The sequence below is a fragment of the Morus notabilis genome, unplaced genomic scaffold, assembly GCF_000414095.1.
Source record: "Morus notabilis unplaced genomic scaffold, ASM41409v2 Scaffold822, whole genome shotgun sequence".
Classification (NCBI taxonomy): domain Eukaryota; kingdom Viridiplantae; phylum Streptophyta; class Magnoliopsida; order Rosales; family Moraceae; genus Morus; species Morus notabilis.
Genome location: NW_010364294.1, coordinates 65,341 through 82,281, shown reverse-complemented (window position 1 = coordinate 82,281; position 16,941 = coordinate 65,341). Strand labels below are relative to the sequence as shown.

The window sequence follows — 16,941 nt, the reverse complement described above, 5'->3', positions numbered from 1 at the left end:
ATATATATATATATATATACCTTTTCATCTGATCCGGCGCTGCCGATGACCCTGCAACCTTTGAGCTTAGCCAATTGGCCGGCATACATTCCGACAGCACCGGCCGCGGCCGAAATGAACACATTGGACCCCGGCTTTGCCTCTCCTACTGCATCTATTCCCACCCAAGCAGCAAACCCAGGAAGCCCTGTATACATATATAGCATTAGCCACATAAAAATGTCATCTCTAATGTAATACAGCCTAAGGAAGAACAAAAATTTGTTGTTATAACAGTTGAGGTCCCAAATTAAAAAAAAAAAAGATAATGAAATGATCAATAAAAAAATAAAAAAAAAAATTACCGATCAAACTGAGATAATCTGGGAATGAAACCCCAGCGTTGGGATCAATTTTTCTACTGATAGCCTGGGATGGCACCACACAATATTCAGATACAGGACAAAAAAAGATAATTACTATGTCACCCTCCGAATAATTGCTGTCCCTTGACCGTATTACCCTTGCAATCGCAGTCGCTGATAACACCTGCATGTGATCATTATCAACTAATTATAAAACTTCCTTTTGATTAGTTATCAAAGTTTTTGAACCTTATACATAAACTAATAAAATTGTATTTGGTTGCATTAAATTATTAACTATAATTACCTCATTTATGTTGAACTGAGGAAAGTAGAGACCCTCATCGACTCCGGTCATTCTGGACCGGAGATAGGGATCAATGGACACCAAAAGGGTCTCAATGATGACGTGTCCCTCGGGGATCGAATCGGCGGTGAGTGACACCGGAACGGTGCGGAGTTTGAGATGCTTGGACGTCGGAATGCCGTCCGGTGCATAGGCCGCCATGTACCATTCTCTGCTCTCCACAACCACTGCCTTTTCCTCACCTGCGTGGGCCATTGGTGATAATCTCTCAATCTTTCTCCCTAGCTAGCTTTAACAGATGATAATGCAAATGGGTGCAGATAATATTCTTATTTATATATTGCTTTGTGGAAGGCAATCAAGGACGATCATTTTGTTCATGTCCACACCGAATAGTGCCTATGACAAAATGACATTCTACCTAATGAGCATATATTATTTTCAAAAATAAAGGTGATAAAAAAAAAATATTATCGACTTATAAATGGCTTGTTTTTTTAGAGTTTAATTTGAGTATAATTCTTGAGTTAAATTTAAATTATAACTTGAGTTGAACTTATAACTTGAATTTGTATTTAGTTGTGTACATTTGAGTTATAGTTTGAGATAAGAATCTTTTTGAGTTTATGTTTGAGTGAGTCAAAACTTAAATTTATATTTAGATAGTATTTTAATAAAAACTCAATGCTGATGAAAAATTTTAATAGGGTATATGGGTCGGGTTTTATTCGTCTTTTCGTTGTCAAAGCATAGAAAAAAAAATCATCTCAATCAGAATTAAAACGAAAAAGTTATAGCATTTTTAAGAATAGAAAAAATATTGTTCATTAATTTGAGTTGAAGTTTCTAAACTCGAGTTAAAAGGGAAACTTGAACTCGAGTTTTAATCCTAAACTCAAATTTAAACTCGAGTTTAAATTCGAGTTAAACTTAAAAGAACATGAACTCAAATAAATTTATAACTTGAGTTACTTTTTTTTTAAAAATTTTCACTCAAAAGAACAAGACCAAAATTATTATATAAAATCACATCACTCTTTTTACACCCCATCCCCTAAAAAATAAAAATAAAAAATAAAAAAAAATAAAAAAAGGGGTAAAAGTTTGTAGCGGAAGTTCACAAGACAAAATGGCAAAGGGGTGACAACTGACAACTAGTATGTACTTTGCCTTTTTCTTTAATTTCATGTCATTGGGTTTTCAACTTTCGTTATCTTTATAGAGTCGGTTATAAAGTTGAAATTTTAGCTCTGGGGTAGGTGTTGGCGACGTTATACTTTTCCTTGCTAAATGAATAATCATTGTGTTTTTTTTTTTTTTATAGAATATAACAACAATAAATGAATAATCATTGTTGTTATATTCTATAAGGATAACGAATTTAAAAATTGACTACCAAACCGGTCTTATATAGACGTTAGTTTTTAGGATTGATTAAACACCAAGACTAGTATTTTCTTTTTGAGTGATCGGTGATTTGATCTCTCTTTGATTTATTAATAAAAGCATAGGGTTATAATAAAATAAAATAAAATTACTAAATTTATTTTTATAAAAGTACATGAATTTAAATTTTTACTCTTTATTTTTTATTAATATCATTTCAACTAATATAGTTTTTTAAATAAAAATATTAATTAATAATAAATGATACAAATTTAAGACTCATTAAAGAGGCATTTGTCTAATTTTTCTTTATATATCAATCGATTAAGAGTGGTAAGAAAAATTAAGAACATCACATCATAGATATTAGGGATTCTCATAAACGGTTATGAGTTTTGTTGGCAATCTCATTTAGTCTTTGATTTTCAAAATGTCACAAACTTAATTTCTGATCAATCAATCTGTTTTAATTTTAGTCTTTTTATCAATTAGGTGTTAAAAACACAATAAAATATGGATAATATTCAGTTAGTAGAGTGTTATTTTTCATTTTTACGTTAGAATCACATGTATGTTCCGTGTTCTGTTAATAAAATATTATTTTCTTCAACATCACATGCATAGTCTACCATCCTTTTTACACATAGCTGATAAAAATGATTAAAATTGAAATAAATAGATAAATTAAGGATGAATTTTGAGATGTTTTAAATATTAGGGATCAAACTGAGATTGATAACAAAGTACAAGGACCACCAAGACTAGTATTTTCTTTTTGAGTGATCGGTGATTTGATCTCTCTTTGATTTATTAATAAAAGCATAGGGTTATAATAAAATAAAATAAAATTACTAAATTTATTTTTATAAAAGTACATGAATTTAAATTTTTACTCTTTATTTTTTATTAATATCATTTCAACTAATATAGTTTTTTAAATAAAAATATTAATTAATAATAAATGATACAAATTTAAGACTCATTAAAGAGGCATTTGTCTAATTTTTCTTTATATATCAATCGATTAAGAGTGGTAAGAAAAATTAAGAACATCACATCATAGATATTAGGGATTCTCATAAACGGTTATGAGTTTTGTTGGCAATCTCATTTAGTCTTTGATTTTCAAAATGTCACAAACTTAATTTCTGATCAATCAATCTATTTTAATTTTAGTCTTTTTATCAATTAGGTGTTAAAAACACAATAAAATATGGATAATATTCAGTTAGTAGAGTGTTATTTTTCATTTTTACGTTAGAATCACATGTATGTTCCGTGTTCTGTTAATAAAATATTATTTTCTTCAACATCACATGCATAGTCTACCATCCTTTTTACACATAGCTGATAAAAATGATTAAAATTGAAATAAATAGATAAATTAAGGATGAATTTTGAGATGTTTTAAATATTAGGGATCAAACTGAGATTGATAACAAAGTACAAGGACCAATTATTTCGAGTTGAGTATAGGGCTTATAATAATTTTAGATTTTGATATCTGATCACCTCTTAAAAGTTATTTAATAAAGTTGGAATCTAATATTGTTCTTTTTTAACTTAGAGAAGGTAGCTTCTCTTATAGGATTAGAAAAAATGAACTATCGATAGTTCATTATTTTCAGTCGTTAGATCTATATCAAAAATTATTTATCTTGTATATTTTTTTTAATCTAATATGATTTAAATCAAATTTACGATAAAAACTATCCCTATCAAGAAGGCCCTACCAGAAAACAGAAATTTCTACTACGGAATCAAGAATAGTGGATTTCAAACTATTTTGATCGAAACGGTTGGTCCAAAAAAATGCTCACAAAGCATCCCTCTTATATAATATAGACAATCTAATTTTACTACACGATTGGGATCGGTGGTCCATTTAGCCCTACGGTAAAGGCATCTCACGGCAAAATTTCCCTCAAGTTCAGATGATTTGTTTAAAAAAAAAAAAAAGACAAATACTTCTTAAAATATGTGAATCTAGATTTTTAAAATTTATTATTAATTAATATCCTTTTTAGTTAAATAATTATATTAGTTAAAATAATATAAATTATGAATTCAGACTAAATAAGTTCAAATTTTTTTTCTAATTATATATAACTAGAGAATATTTACTTTTGTTTGAGGTTAAATATATAAAAGTAATATTATCATTATTTCCTGAGAGCTTGTATGAAAGTATACTGTTATGAGCATCAATTTTTATTTCAATATTATAACACTAATTAACATAGTGTGTGAATTATCATTCTTTTATTAATAAACATTTAAGAAATCATCATATTAAATTTTTTTGCTAGTAAATTCATCATATTAATTAATATAAAATATCATATTCACAAATAAGAAGATAACCACTTATCAGCCACATAAATTGATATATTAAAAAGTTGAAATCCCTGACACTATTTTATTTTTTATGTTTAACCCTTCAATAAAATAAACAAAAAAGCCGTTTGATAAAAACTAAAATTAGTCATCAGATATTGTATTAAAAAATAGTCATTAGATATTAGGATACGAAGACAGTTTTTGAAAACAGTTTGCTGAGCCTTTCCATAAACGACTCGTATGATATGCCCTGTTTTTATGAGCCTTTCCATAAGAAGTTGAAAAAAAATTTTCGTCAATCCACAGTCTATCTTGACTGCAAAATTTACTAAAATGTTATCAAGACGAGAAAAGGAAAAATAAAAATCTAAAAAGTTAAAAACAAATCAAGAAAGCATACATTTGCTTTTCTTTCTAACGAAACACAAACTATAATGCAAAATTTATAGGACACTTCATTCCAAGTGTGACAATGAGGTGTATTTTGAACAATACATGTGTCAAAAGAATCCTTTAGATAAACTTTCTAATTCATATTTCTCAAAAAAAAAAAAAGTAAATAAAAAAGAGAGAGTGAATAAAACGCTAGAAGGAGGGCTTTTTCCTTATGCTGGTTTTTAAGAAGAACGTCATAAAAATAAAGTATTGTTTTGTACCATAGGTTATTTAAAAAGTATGTAATTAGTTCTTGATTGCTACATATGTATACCATAATATTGCATTTAATAGGAAAATCTTTTTCTTTTGTCAATCGACAGTCTATCTTGACTGCAAAATTTACTAAAATATTATCAAGAGGAGGAAAAAAAAATCTAAAAAGTTAAAAACAGATCAAGAAAGTATGCATTTGCTTTTATTTCTAACGAAACACAAATTAAAATGCAAAGTTTATGAGACACTTCGTTCCAAGTGTGACAATGAGGTGCATTTTGAACAATACATGTGTCAAAAGTATCCTTTAGATAAACTTTCTAATTCGTATTTCTCAAAAAATAAATAAATAAATAAGAGAGAGAATGAATAAAACGCTAGAAGGAGGGCTTGAACCTCCGACCTTGTGGTTAACAGCCACACGCTCTAACCAACTGAGCTATTCCAGCTTCTATGTTGGACCATCTACATCTAACTTTATTTATATTAAATAATTGAACGAGAATAGCTGATAACATCACACGTCAGCTGATTAAAAAAAGCAACGTAGGTGGATGGATATCTAGGAAAGAGGACACCAAAAGTCAACCAACCAACCAACAACCCAGAAACCATCCACATCCTTCCTCTCTTACAGATCCCAAAATACTCACCAAGTGGAGCCCTTACTTTTTCCCAGAAAAAAGATAAAAAAATTCCCACAACAAAACAAACAACGACTCGAAATATCTAACATCCCATCTCTTCTCTTCTCAAAATCGATCTCTCACCGCTCACCAAACCACCACCAATTCCTCCGGGCCCAATCTTTCACATCAATCAAAGGTACTTTCTCTCTCTCTCTCTCTCGCTTCGATTTGCTAAGCATTAATGGAAATAACTCTTTTCGCTAGAATTGGGCTATTATTCGTCGCTTTCCCTAAACGGATTGATTTTGAGATTCAGAGGTTTCGCCTCAGATTACTCTTAGGCTTTTAGGCTGTCTTCGATTTCGAATTTGATGAATTAGGTTAACATGATTGAACTAGGACGATTCGATTTTTATTTTTATTTGTTCTGTTTTGACCTGATTTTTATAATCTTGCTTAAATGTCGGCTTGTATCGCTTTTTCTCGACATTAATTTCGAAAGCCCAACAAAAAATTTGAATCCTTAAAATTGGACAAGCCTGTTGTTAGGAGCTTTTGCAGAATGCTTGAAGTTTGATTGAATTCTGTTGGAATGTGTTAGTATTTAATTGATGCAAACGAGTTTGTTCGTGAATTGTTTATAACTTTGTGAATTTTGACTTTGGCTGAGCTGCCGGATGTGCTACACTGATACTTTTTTAGATTCTCTTTTACTATTGTCGTCAATTATATTGTCATGCGAGTGGACGGAATGTTTTTGCAGTTTTGCACCAAGATTTTTTTTTTTTTTTTTTTTTACCAGACTAAGAGTATGTTATGTTATTAATATTGACTTTTGTTCTGAGTTTCCATGTTATTCTCTATAATCAGTTGCGTTATATCTAGGGATGGAGCCAGAAAAATAAGTGAGGCAGGGTAGGGGAGCCTGTGGAGGGGAATATACTAAAAATTTCATTAGATTTACTAGGATTTCACACATTATGAGGGGGGCTCCGCCCCCTAATTATATTTGAAGGGGGAAAAAAAAACACTTGCATATGGAATCATGTGATAAGTTGGTCAAATACAGTGGAACAGCCAATTTAATCACATACCCGAATCTCTTAGACCCCGTTCGTTTTGTTGGTTCGAATCACAATTTAAGTTTTTACTACTGTGTTTTCTCTCACAAAAATTTAAATTCAACTTTTTTAGCTATAATATTTTCTTTACATAAATTCACTTTTTAACTCAAGTTGTTGCATTATTTTGCTTGTCAATATTTGGAACGGACTTAGTTGAGATATAAGTAGTGAAGTATGATACTTGACATCACTCGTTTGATTCAAAAGAAAGTTATATTGTCGAATAAAAATATCAAGAACCTTGCATTTGAGGACATGAATAAGTGCATACTGATTTTTCATCAATCTAGATTCTAAAAGTGAAGAGACTATGGGAAGCAAAGCACCAAGTTGGTCCGATCAATGGGGCACCGGGGGGAATTTTGGTGTTGAAGACAACGATGACAAGGCAAAAGCCACCAAGAAAGGGAGTGGTGGCAGCAGCAAGACAATGGCAGATGTGAAAGCAGCGGCTTCAGCCGGATTAGGCAAGGCCAAGACTGTTGCTGTGGTGGGTGCCGACAAGGCCAAGGCTGCGGCTGTGGTGGGTGCTGACAAAGCCAAGGTTGCGGCAGTCTTTGGCGCCCAGAAGGTGAAGAGTGGAACCTCTATTGGCATCAAATGGATCAAAACTCAGTACCAGAAGAGAACCTCTAAGTAGGTTAACCGTTAACCTTGAGAATTGCCAGCAATGGCTACTAGTCAAAACTAACGAGTGAAAGTTAAGATTTTTTGGGATACAGTACATATTCTTTCTGCGAAATGTGTTTGATAGAATCTCTTTTCTAGTTCTATATAGTTACTCTATTCGTTTAGTCTGCCGTACAGTCATCGCTTCGAATGATCATAAACCTGCTTCAATTTCAACCACAATGAATCGACTTTCTCGCAATTTTTATGGACTAGATGAAAAAAGTTGGATTCCTATGCCAGCAGCGTCAATACGTAGAACATAAGTAGCTGCTTTTTTGGCAAAAATAAAAAATAAGTAGCTTCTTATTTAGTCACAAAGGAAATTCTACGATGGAAGGGCCATTAATAGCTATGTATTTTGTATGAGATTGGATAGAGAAGATTTTTTGAGAAGCATCCTTAGAGCATCTCCGATAAGTGCTCTAAATTTTAACTAAATTTTAATTAAAATGGTTAGAAAGCTATTTTAGTTATTTTTTAATGAGTTACTCAAATCATATTCTCTATTTTAATTAAACATAGATTATTTTAAAAAAAATTTTGAGTTTAAAATATAAATAATTTTTTTTTTACTTTTACTTTATGTCAACTAAGAATAAAATAATAAAAAGAATAAATAGCTAGTCATTTTTTGTTAATTATATTTAGCTAGTGAAAAGTGCTTTAGCCCAAATAAGTAACTATTTAGTTAATGATTAGAGTGAAGAAAAGCTAAAATCATTAAGGGGATGTTTGGTTGGCAGATTCGTACCCTGATTCGAATCATGGTTCGTGGTTCGCTAGTGTTTTCTCTCACTAAAAATACAGGTAAATCAAAAATGATTCTAATCCATGAACCAAACGTCACCTAATTATTTTAATTAAAAATATGAAATAACTAATATGATTAGAGTTGCTCTCTAGCTTTATAAGTAACATAGAACCGCCAATGCCAGTAGTGTCCATTCATAAAAAATAGGTGTCAATACATAAAAAATAGGAAAAATTTCAAGAATATCATAAAACACTATTTTATTTTTATCATCAATTTAAAATTTATTATTATGTCATTAGTATCAGCTAGGATACTCTCATATTCTATCAGAATATGTAAATATTCTTTTAAAATATTGTTTTAACGGCATTAATAATAGGATGATGAAAACAATGATTATTTTAGTAATTTTCTCCGGAACATAAATAGCTTCTTTCTTTCATTAAAAAAAAAAAGAAGAAAATAAAAAGAACACGCTATTAAGGTGACATTTGTTTTAAGAATTCTACCTAATTTAGAATCATGATTCTTAATTCTGTTATAGTATTTTTCTCTCACAAAAAATTTAAATTTTAAAAATAAGAATTATAAATCATAAACCATAATTTAAAACGCATAAACTAAACGCATAAACCAAACGTCACCTAAGTTAAATAAGGCCACTAATAGCAATGCATATTGTACGATGGACGGAGACGATTTTTTGTGTAACATTGATGTATGAGACTGGATGTAGGGGTGTTTACAGTCAGTTTAGGCTTTTTTTTTTTTTTTTTTTTTTTAGAAATCAGCACCAAATTAAAAATAATTTTTTTAGATGGTTCGTTTGATATTTTTCAAAAAAACTAAATTAAACTAGATCACTGCTAAGCGGTTTGGATGGTTTGAGTTTAAAAAAAAGTTTTCAATAATTCACAAAAGTTATAAAACCGTTGATCCATAAAAATAAAAATAAGGTTCGAAGTATACAATATAATTTAAAGAATTGTAAATGTCTAAACGTAAGTTTTAACAAATCAATAAAAATGTGATAGGGTGTATTCTATAATTGTAGAACCTTTATAACCAATAAAAATTAAAATAAAGAAAAAATATTTTTAAAAAATATGTGTTTTGGGGCTGATTATTAGACGATCTAGAGAGTCCAAACCAATAATTAAGCCGCCCAAAAATATTTGACCAAAATATTGACTAATCCTCCTAATAATATAAAAAAAAAATTAACGATTTAATTCAGTTTAATTTGAATTAAGCAATTAGACGGTTTGGCCGTTTTTTTGAACATCCACTAGATGGAGAAGACTTTTGCGATTTTGGCCGTTTTTTTGAACATCCACTAGATGGAGAAGACTTTTGCGATTTTGGCCCTTTTTTTGAACATCCCTAACTAGATGGAGAAGACGCTTTGGTCTGGAAAATTATTGGAACGTTGGATAGATAAAGAACACAAACAGCACTCGATTCAAACACATGAACAAAATAATCGCAAGAAGTGAAACAATCATCTCACATACTAAAACCACTATAGACATAAGTCGATAAGTTGCCATATTATTAATATAAAAAGAAAGGTTTGTCAGACTATTCGTTAACCGGAAAAACACATCAAATGGACCAAGGAGAAATGGAGAATCTACATAAGCTAAACTCCACACTTCGTTTTTTCTTCTCTTTTTCGACCCATATTCACACAGACAAATAACTTCGTCATGTTTCACAGTTGCCCGAATGTGTTCTCGCCACTGTACGTCATATAAAGAAAACCATCTTCATCCTTATTATCTTCATCAATCGCAGACATCAATGCCGCTGAAAAAACAAAACCGAAATTTTTAATCATAAACGGATTATCCAAGAAATTACGCCGTGATCCATCACTAAAGTAAAAAGAATTAACTTTCATCTCACCAGTAGGTGGCAAAATGTTCTTGACGAAAATGAAAATAGCTTTCTCAGGACTGAGGTTGATCCTCTTTCGGACCACGTACACAAACTGGCCAAGAGTCAGATCAGCAGGCACCAGATATCTCCGTTCAACCCAACAGACAGATTTCATCCATTAATAATCAAATCACACATCCTAAGCAAGCATTTAACGAAAAACAATATATATATATATATATATGTAATAGTTGATTGAAAAACTGTAGAAATTTCTGCACATATCTCCAATGCCTACTCAAATTTAAAAAGATCCATATTGATAATAGGGAAACTTGGTTCTGTACAAGTTAATATATCTTAATTCTGAACGTAAATTTATTTTCCACCCCAATACATTGTCTAATTAATCTTGCATAAGAATATCCTAATTCCTCCTTAACAACCAAACTCTAAAATCTTGCTCAAGAGATCTAACAAAAACGAAAATAAGGGGCTTGTAAAAGAATAGTTGAGAAGGCTAACTTTTTCTTAACAATGTCAGGCACATCACTCTTTTCAGCTCGTTCTACAATCACCTGCACCAAAGAATCAAAAGTAGAAAATAATCTAGAGTTGTCGAACAACAGAGACATAGATGCAAAGTTGCAAACAAATAAACGATAATCATACTGGTATTCTGTCGGGATACTTCTCTCTGATCCGATGAGCCTCCGCTTGCCTCCTTTCTGGCTCCGAAGGAAGAAAAAAGTTTTAAAATTCAATAGTGATTAATGAAGCATACACATAAAGGCAACAAATTTGTTTCTTTCCTGCCCTTTTAAACATTGGAAAAAAAAAAAAAAAAGGTGCAGATACATTAATACTGATCATGAAAACAATTCATTCATATCAAATTAACAATTATCCACATTGCAATTACATGATTGAATATAATTCCCAAGGATCAAATTCATACATTCTATGCTTTGCGATAAGAAACCCAGATGGAGAACTGCTAATTTATGAAGGGATTTATTCCGAAACTAAACAAATTTAAACAGGATAAAGATTGTTCTTATCACGGAATAGAAAAAGAAGAGCAATTGCAAGAGAGAAAAAAAAAAAAAAAAAAAAAGAAAAGAAAACAGACGGGAAATATGGAATACCAATAATTTTGCCTATTCCACGACATACACGAAACTAAATCCATGAATCAAAGTTCATCCTCGTGATCAATCACGGTTTGGTCGCCCAAAAAAATTGATCAGAAAATTAAAAGAATTATTCAAAATCTGTTTAATTATATACAGAATAAAGAGAGTACGAACCGAGAGGGTGTTCCATCTTAAATGAACATTTAGACATTGGGAATGCTTCTGCAGACGAAAGAGGAAGAAAGGGAACTGAAATCAGAGAATTAGGGTTTGATAGGGCAGTGCCAAGTGACATGCTCGATGAAATCAAACTTGAGATAAAAGCAGAAAAGTTTCAAAATTCGAAGGGCATAAAGATAATCCGCTTACCCACGAAGAGAGAGAGTCGGATATGTTTGAGAATTTGAGATCCCGAAAAGAGGGTAAGAATTGGAGAAAAGGACAGACTAACCCATATTCTTACGGAAAGAAAAGATTTTTTTTTTCCCTTTTTTTAAAGTTACGAAATAATAATAGAATACCTCCTAAAAACATACATTATTGAGATTTTTTTTTTAAATTTTTTTTTTAGATTTTATCATTGAGAAATTAACATCTTGATGTTCTGTATGCTTTTTTTAAGGTATATTCTGTCTGTTTTTATTATTATAGAGGATGACTTGTTATTTTGAAGACATTAAGTAGTAACTAGTACCTTATAATTCTAAAATGCTGTAGAAATATCCTTTTGTCTTTCTAATTAATTGATTCTAAATCAATTTGTTAATAGACATTCAAAAACCTTTCGTCGTGACGGAAATGAACAAGAAAAAATTATGCACTAAATTAATTCTCGAACAACTAGATTTACGATAACTCAATTCCCAATTTTTATTTGAAGTAAACTAATCCTTGATATTTTTTTATCGGTAATTTTGGACCATAGATTCTAAAATTCACGAGCATGTTTTTGAAATCTAATCTAATCAAGATACTACACGCACGGCACATCGTGTCAAGTAATAACTGTCTTTTTCAAGTAAAAAGCACACATTAAGCGATGACTTTGAACACAACCACATTACGTGGACGAAAAAAATAAAAGACTAGAAATTCAAGTCATTTAAATAGGAAGATTCTGCACCACAGGTGGTCAAGTTTTTCAAAAAGTTAAGGTCACCTTCATTATATTAATTTGAATTTAAATTTTAAATTTTATTATAGTAAAAAATTCTCAAAAATAGTTATTTTTTTATTACAGTAAAAAGTTTTCACATAAAGTCACATCTCAGCTCGAATTAAAAACTCAAATCAGTGAATTAAACAGATATTTATATATTTTTTATTTTTAAGTGATTTTATATAATTTTAACAGATAAAAAACTTAACATACCAACATGTCGATATATCAGACAAGCTTCTAAATAAGTATTGGATTTCTCCTTGTACAAGCACACGGATTAGTGTACTCATCACACAACTTGCTTGGCCCATCCTTTCAGTTTCTTTCTTCAACCTTGTTAGTCTAAGTAGGTAGGACAAACGAATGATTTTCCACTTGTGGTGGTTTCAGCCGAGCGATATTATGAGTACGTTTTAAATTGGTTTTAAATTGTTTTTGAAAATGTTTATGCACTTCTTTTGAGACACATAGATGCAAACAGTTTGCAAATTATGTTTGTTTAGTAAATATTTTAAAAATGAAAACGAAAATAAATAAATAAAAGTAAGAATGGCTTTTGTAAATGAATGAAAAAAAGGTTAAAAATTGTTTTTTCTTTTCTATTTTTATTTTCTAATACTTATCAATAATATTATAATACAATAATTAATAATTATAACCAAACACGATTTCACTTTTTTATTATACTCAAAATAATCTCTTAAAAAATCAATCAAATGCAATTTCATAATTGATTCCATAATAATTCTTAAAATAATCTTATTTTTACTTTTGTATGGAAAACAAAATCATTTTAAAAACAATACCAAAAGATCTCATATTTTGTTGTCCCTTGACAAAATGACAAAAAATTGTTCGCACATTAGTAAAAAACGACATCTCATGTTTCAAGAAGGCAGCATACATTTGACCGACATGTCATTTTTAAATATATAGAAACGTTTCCTCCTCCTACTCTCTTTGTCGTCCGTTGACAAAATGGCAAAGGGAGGAGGAGGAGGAAACGTTTCCATATGTATGGCAAAGAGAGGAGGAGGAGAAAACGTGTATATATATATATATATATATATATATGTATATAGAAACGTTTCCTCCTCCACCTCTCTTTGTCGTCCGTTGACAAAATGGCGAAGAGAGGAGGAGGAGGAAACGTTTCCATATGTACGTTTCCTCCTCCTCCTCTCTTTGCCATTTTGTTAACGGATGACAAAGAGAGGAGGAGGAAACGTTTCCATATATATATATATATATAAATATATAAACGTTTCCTCCTCCTCACTCTCTTTCTTTCTTCTTCTTCTTCTTCTTTTTTTTTTTTTTTTAACTTTCACTCAATCACATGAAGGAAAATATGAATATCCTCTGTTTTGGGGGTTTTTTTTTTTTTTTTTTTTTTTTTTTGCTAATCCTCTGTTTTCGTAATTTAATGAGTGTATCTTTGACCCCATTTGTGTCCTAATTTGTCTCCTATAGTTGACAGCTGTTAAATTATAGTAGCTTAAATTAGGAAGTTCTTTATAACAGGTTGCCCCGGTTGCCTCTCTTTCCTTCATTACTTCATAGAAGAATCTAGGATACTTCCTTTTTCTTTTCAGAATTTACTACCTTCTTCTTCATATTGTCATTATTAGTATTGTTATTATTATTTTTTTTGGAAAGAACAGAATCTAAAGTAAACCTAAATTAAATTTTTAAATAAGGACTCTATTATTTCGAGATGATATAGAATTCAATTCCTCTCAATTTCTTACCGGAAAAGAGAGAAAAGTAAACCAAAATTAAACGTTCCACACTTTGAACTATAAAAAGGCACCTTGCACTCTTGCAGTTGCAAATGTTCCATATTCTTCTATTATAATCTAGCAACATATAATTGTACTAATTAAGACCAGCGTCAGAGTTCAGACAACAAAAGTGGCCAGTTTCCACTTTCTAGTAGTACATTAAAAGATGCCTCCAATATTATCTCAAATGTCCGCAACTGGGTTACTACTTAACAATGAAGAAAAGGAAACCTGCATTGAGCCAAGTGTGCGGCTCAGGATTGAAGCCTCACACTACGAAGAAAACAACATACTGGCCCACGGGCCCAGTAGGCCCGTTAGTGATCGATGGCTCATAAACATAGGTTCGATACGAGAGCCATCTAGAAAGTTGTGGAAAAGCTTCACTAGGCCAAGTTGGTGAGTTAGTTCAGGTTGAGTCCCTTTTCACCTTGAATACGACTCATCGTATTAGGTCAGGCCTAATATTGGAGTCTAGCTATTTCCAATTTGCCGTGACAATACAATACTGCGTTGGGTTCCACCAAAATAGGTTCCAATATGTCATCAACCGAGAGGTGGTGCAACAGTTGAGATGTTTTTTTTTTTTTTTTTTTTTTTTTTTTTTTTTCCTTCTTCTTTTAAAATGAATTTAAGGTATGAAGCGATATTTTAGAGTCTTGCTTTAAGGTTTCTATACAGTCAATAAATTGTGTTTTGTTGGACTTGTGTAGTGACATAAGTGAAACTGAGATCATCCTTTTAACTAAAATTGAATCAAGTTGTTCTTATGTTATTGGTCGCATACAAAAAAACAAAAACAAAAAAAAAAATCTATTTTTAATTTTTTTTAATTATAAACCTCCAATATTGATAAAATTTTTTGATTCTATCACTAATTAGTGGCCTCAAAATTTATGCTATAGTCGAAGAGAATGAGAACCGAGATAGGACCGATAATTTTCTTTTTTTAGGTGTAAAAGAGTGAGAAGAAAACAATGTAGGTCCCAATCTTGGTGATAGTAATGTCACAATTCATATGTTTTTCTTTTCCAACTTCTCCACCTTTCCAGATTCTACGTCAATATTGTTATATAAATGGCCTCAGCCCTCACATGCACTGCTGATCAATTCGGAGAGAAAGATCGATCACGCGATGGCTTTGTGCAGTTCATCATCATCATCATCATCCATGAAAGACCTCCGGTCGGTGCAAGATCAGCTTCCAAGCTTTCGGAAAAGATGTCTCACCATGGCTAAGGAGTACAGGACGAGGTTCTATATAGTACGTAAATGCGTAGTTATGTTACTGTGCTGGCACAAGTTTGGATAAGTCAGATCCATCGAGAGCTCTTATACCATATCGATTAAGTTAAGTAATGCTACACGTATCCCCAAGTTTTCTTTACCTAATTATTTTTTGTAAAATCAACTAATTTTTATGTGTGCATGATATTCTTGAGCCATGCATAAATCTTGAAAGTAATTAGTGTAATAGTACTAGAAAACGTATATTTGAATATTATTGTATTTGTAGCACTATTAATCTTGAACGGGTTAATTGGAATTCAGTGTCTAGTTTTTATTGTGATCTCATATTTTGAAATCTTAGAAGTTCAGCTGATCAGTCGCATAGCCAAAAGCTCAAAAAGAGTTATATATGCAAAGGTTGAAAATGGGGTTTGTACTCCTCTTTTTTTTTTTTTTTTTTTTTTTTTTTTTTTTGAGTTGGAGAGGCATAAGCGCTTCAGAATACTGCATTTTTAGAAGTAATAATATCTCACACAAGCAAGCATGTGTAGGCCTGCGCTCGTCTTTATACGTATACTAGTGCAAGTAGGAATTAATGGGTAGGTGGGCTCGTACTTTTTGGATTCGGTCACCTTATTAATTAAAATTCCAAATATTAAAGATAAAGATAGAAATAAATGATACATCAGAAGGCTTCACATCCTCTCCTTTTTATTTTCCCCTTTTCTGCCTCCTGCATTTTCGGCAATGGCCACCAGAGATTAATGTACAACCAAGTATATATCTCCCATATGTTCCGGATATCGTTCATTTTACCGATTTAAGTTTTTAATTCTAAGTTTTTACAGTTAAATTTTTTTTAAAAATGTTAAATTTAATTTTTTTTCTATTATAGTTAAAAACTCTAAAAAAAATATCACATTTCAACTCGAATTGAAAAGTCAAATCTGTAAAGTGAATGAGACCTAAGATTACTTTTATTTTACTCAATAAAATCTTAAGTTCGAATCGGTCCTATAATGAACGGGTTGTTTAAGCAAATCACTTCATTAGAAATTCATATATCACGCCAACCTTCTATCCTCTTTTATTTTTTTGAAAAGAAATATACAATCATATATATATTGGAAGGAAGAATATATATGATTTGAAAAGTAACTTCAATTGTTGGCCTTTCAATTTGGAATTTGACTGGTCCAAAACTCGTGCATCTTGCCACTGGAAAGGGAATTAGGAGGGCACGATAATGGATACCTGTACGTTGCTCACAGAATTAAGTAGCAAGGAGAGAATCTTTTCCTCTATTATTCCGACACCCCAATAACAAACTATATTTCCGGTGCTTTTTTCTTCAAAATATATATAGGGGAATATTGAACTATAACGTTTGATTATTATAATAATTTTTACTATGATGGCTTTAATGGCGGAGTAAGAATATTTTTTTCTCAAAAAATATTGGTGTAGAGTTGAGTAGGATCACGGGGGCCTCGTCTAATTAATGAGTGGCTCTGCTTTTAGATTGCATCGAGTTAATTATG

General features: G+C 31.0%; 3 protein-coding genes and 1 non-coding gene across 6 annotated transcripts in view; 1 reads left to right on the top strand and 3 right to left on the bottom strand.

The window, feature by feature from the left end:
* LOC21386376 (2-alkenal reductase (NADP(+)-dependent)) overlaps window positions 1-960 on the bottom strand; it is an 11,393-nt gene extending 10,433 nt beyond the window's left edge. The window contains exons 1-3 of the mRNA XM_024170919.1: window positions 652-960; window positions 345-528; window positions 21-187 (exon numbers count right to left, since the gene is read on the bottom strand). Of these exons, the coding sequence (XP_024026687.1) occupies window positions 21-187; window positions 345-528; window positions 652-906 (606 nt within the window). The 5' untranslated portion in view covers window positions 907-960. The remainder of the gene's footprint in view (window positions 1-20; window positions 188-344; window positions 529-651) is intronic.
* A 4,443-nt stretch (window positions 961-5,403) lies between these two features.
* On the bottom strand, window positions 5,404-5,477 carry TRNAN-GUU. The gene has a single exon. It is a non-coding gene; the product is annotated as a tRNA-Asn (tRNA).
* A 157-nt stretch (window positions 5,478-5,634) lies between these two features.
* LOC21386375 lies at window positions 5,635-7,575 on the top strand. Its single transcript, XM_010106293.2, has 2 exons — window positions 5,635-5,853; window positions 7,072-7,575. Exon 2 carries the CDS (start codon window positions 7,092-7,094, stop codon window positions 7,419-7,421), a length of 330 nt encoding a protein of 109 aa, XP_010104595.1. The 5' UTR covers window positions 5,635-5,853; window positions 7,072-7,091; the 3' UTR covers window positions 7,422-7,575.
* A 2,159-nt stretch (window positions 7,576-9,734) lies between these two features.
* LOC21386374 (autophagy-related protein 8C) lies at window positions 9,735-11,711 on the bottom strand. Of its 3 annotated transcripts, none has more exons than XM_024170912.1 (6): window positions 11,594-11,711; window positions 11,399-11,473; window positions 10,761-10,816; window positions 10,614-10,666; window positions 10,116-10,234; window positions 9,735-10,016 (listed from the first exon to the last, which is right to left on the bottom strand). In XM_024170912.1, the coding sequence occupies exons 2-6, from the start codon at window positions 11,433-11,435 to the stop codon at window positions 9,922-9,924; spliced, it is 360 nt and encodes a 119-aa protein (XP_024026680.1). In that variant the 5' UTR covers window positions 11,436-11,473; window positions 11,594-11,711; the 3' UTR covers window positions 9,735-9,921. The 3 variants fall into 3 exon arrangements, with proteins under 3 accessions (XP_024026680.1, XP_024026681.1, XP_010104594.1); XM_024170913.1 differs by having other exon boundaries at window positions 11,399-11,446; XM_010106292.2 differs by lacking the exon at window positions 11,594-11,711 and having other exon boundaries at window positions 11,399-11,587.
* Between the last annotated feature and the right edge of the window lie 5,230 nt (window positions 11,712-16,941).

Coding starts and splice junctions, on each gene's coding strand:
- LOC21386375 (XM_010106293.2), top strand. CDS start 7,092: ATGGGAAGCAAAGCACCAAGTTGGTCCGATCAATGGGGCACCGGGGGG.
- LOC21386374 (XM_010106292.2), bottom strand. CDS start 11,519: ATGTCACTTGGCACTGCCCTATCAAACCCTAATTCTCTGATTTCAGTT. Junction 10,817..11,398: donor TAAGATGGAACACCCTCTCG/GTTCGTACTCTC, acceptor CTTCGGAGCCAG/AAAGGAGGCAAGCGGAGGCT. Junction 10,235..10,613: donor CCTGACATTGTTAAGAAAAA/GTTAGCCTTCTC, acceptor GGTTGAACGGAG/ATATCTGGTGCCTGCTGATC.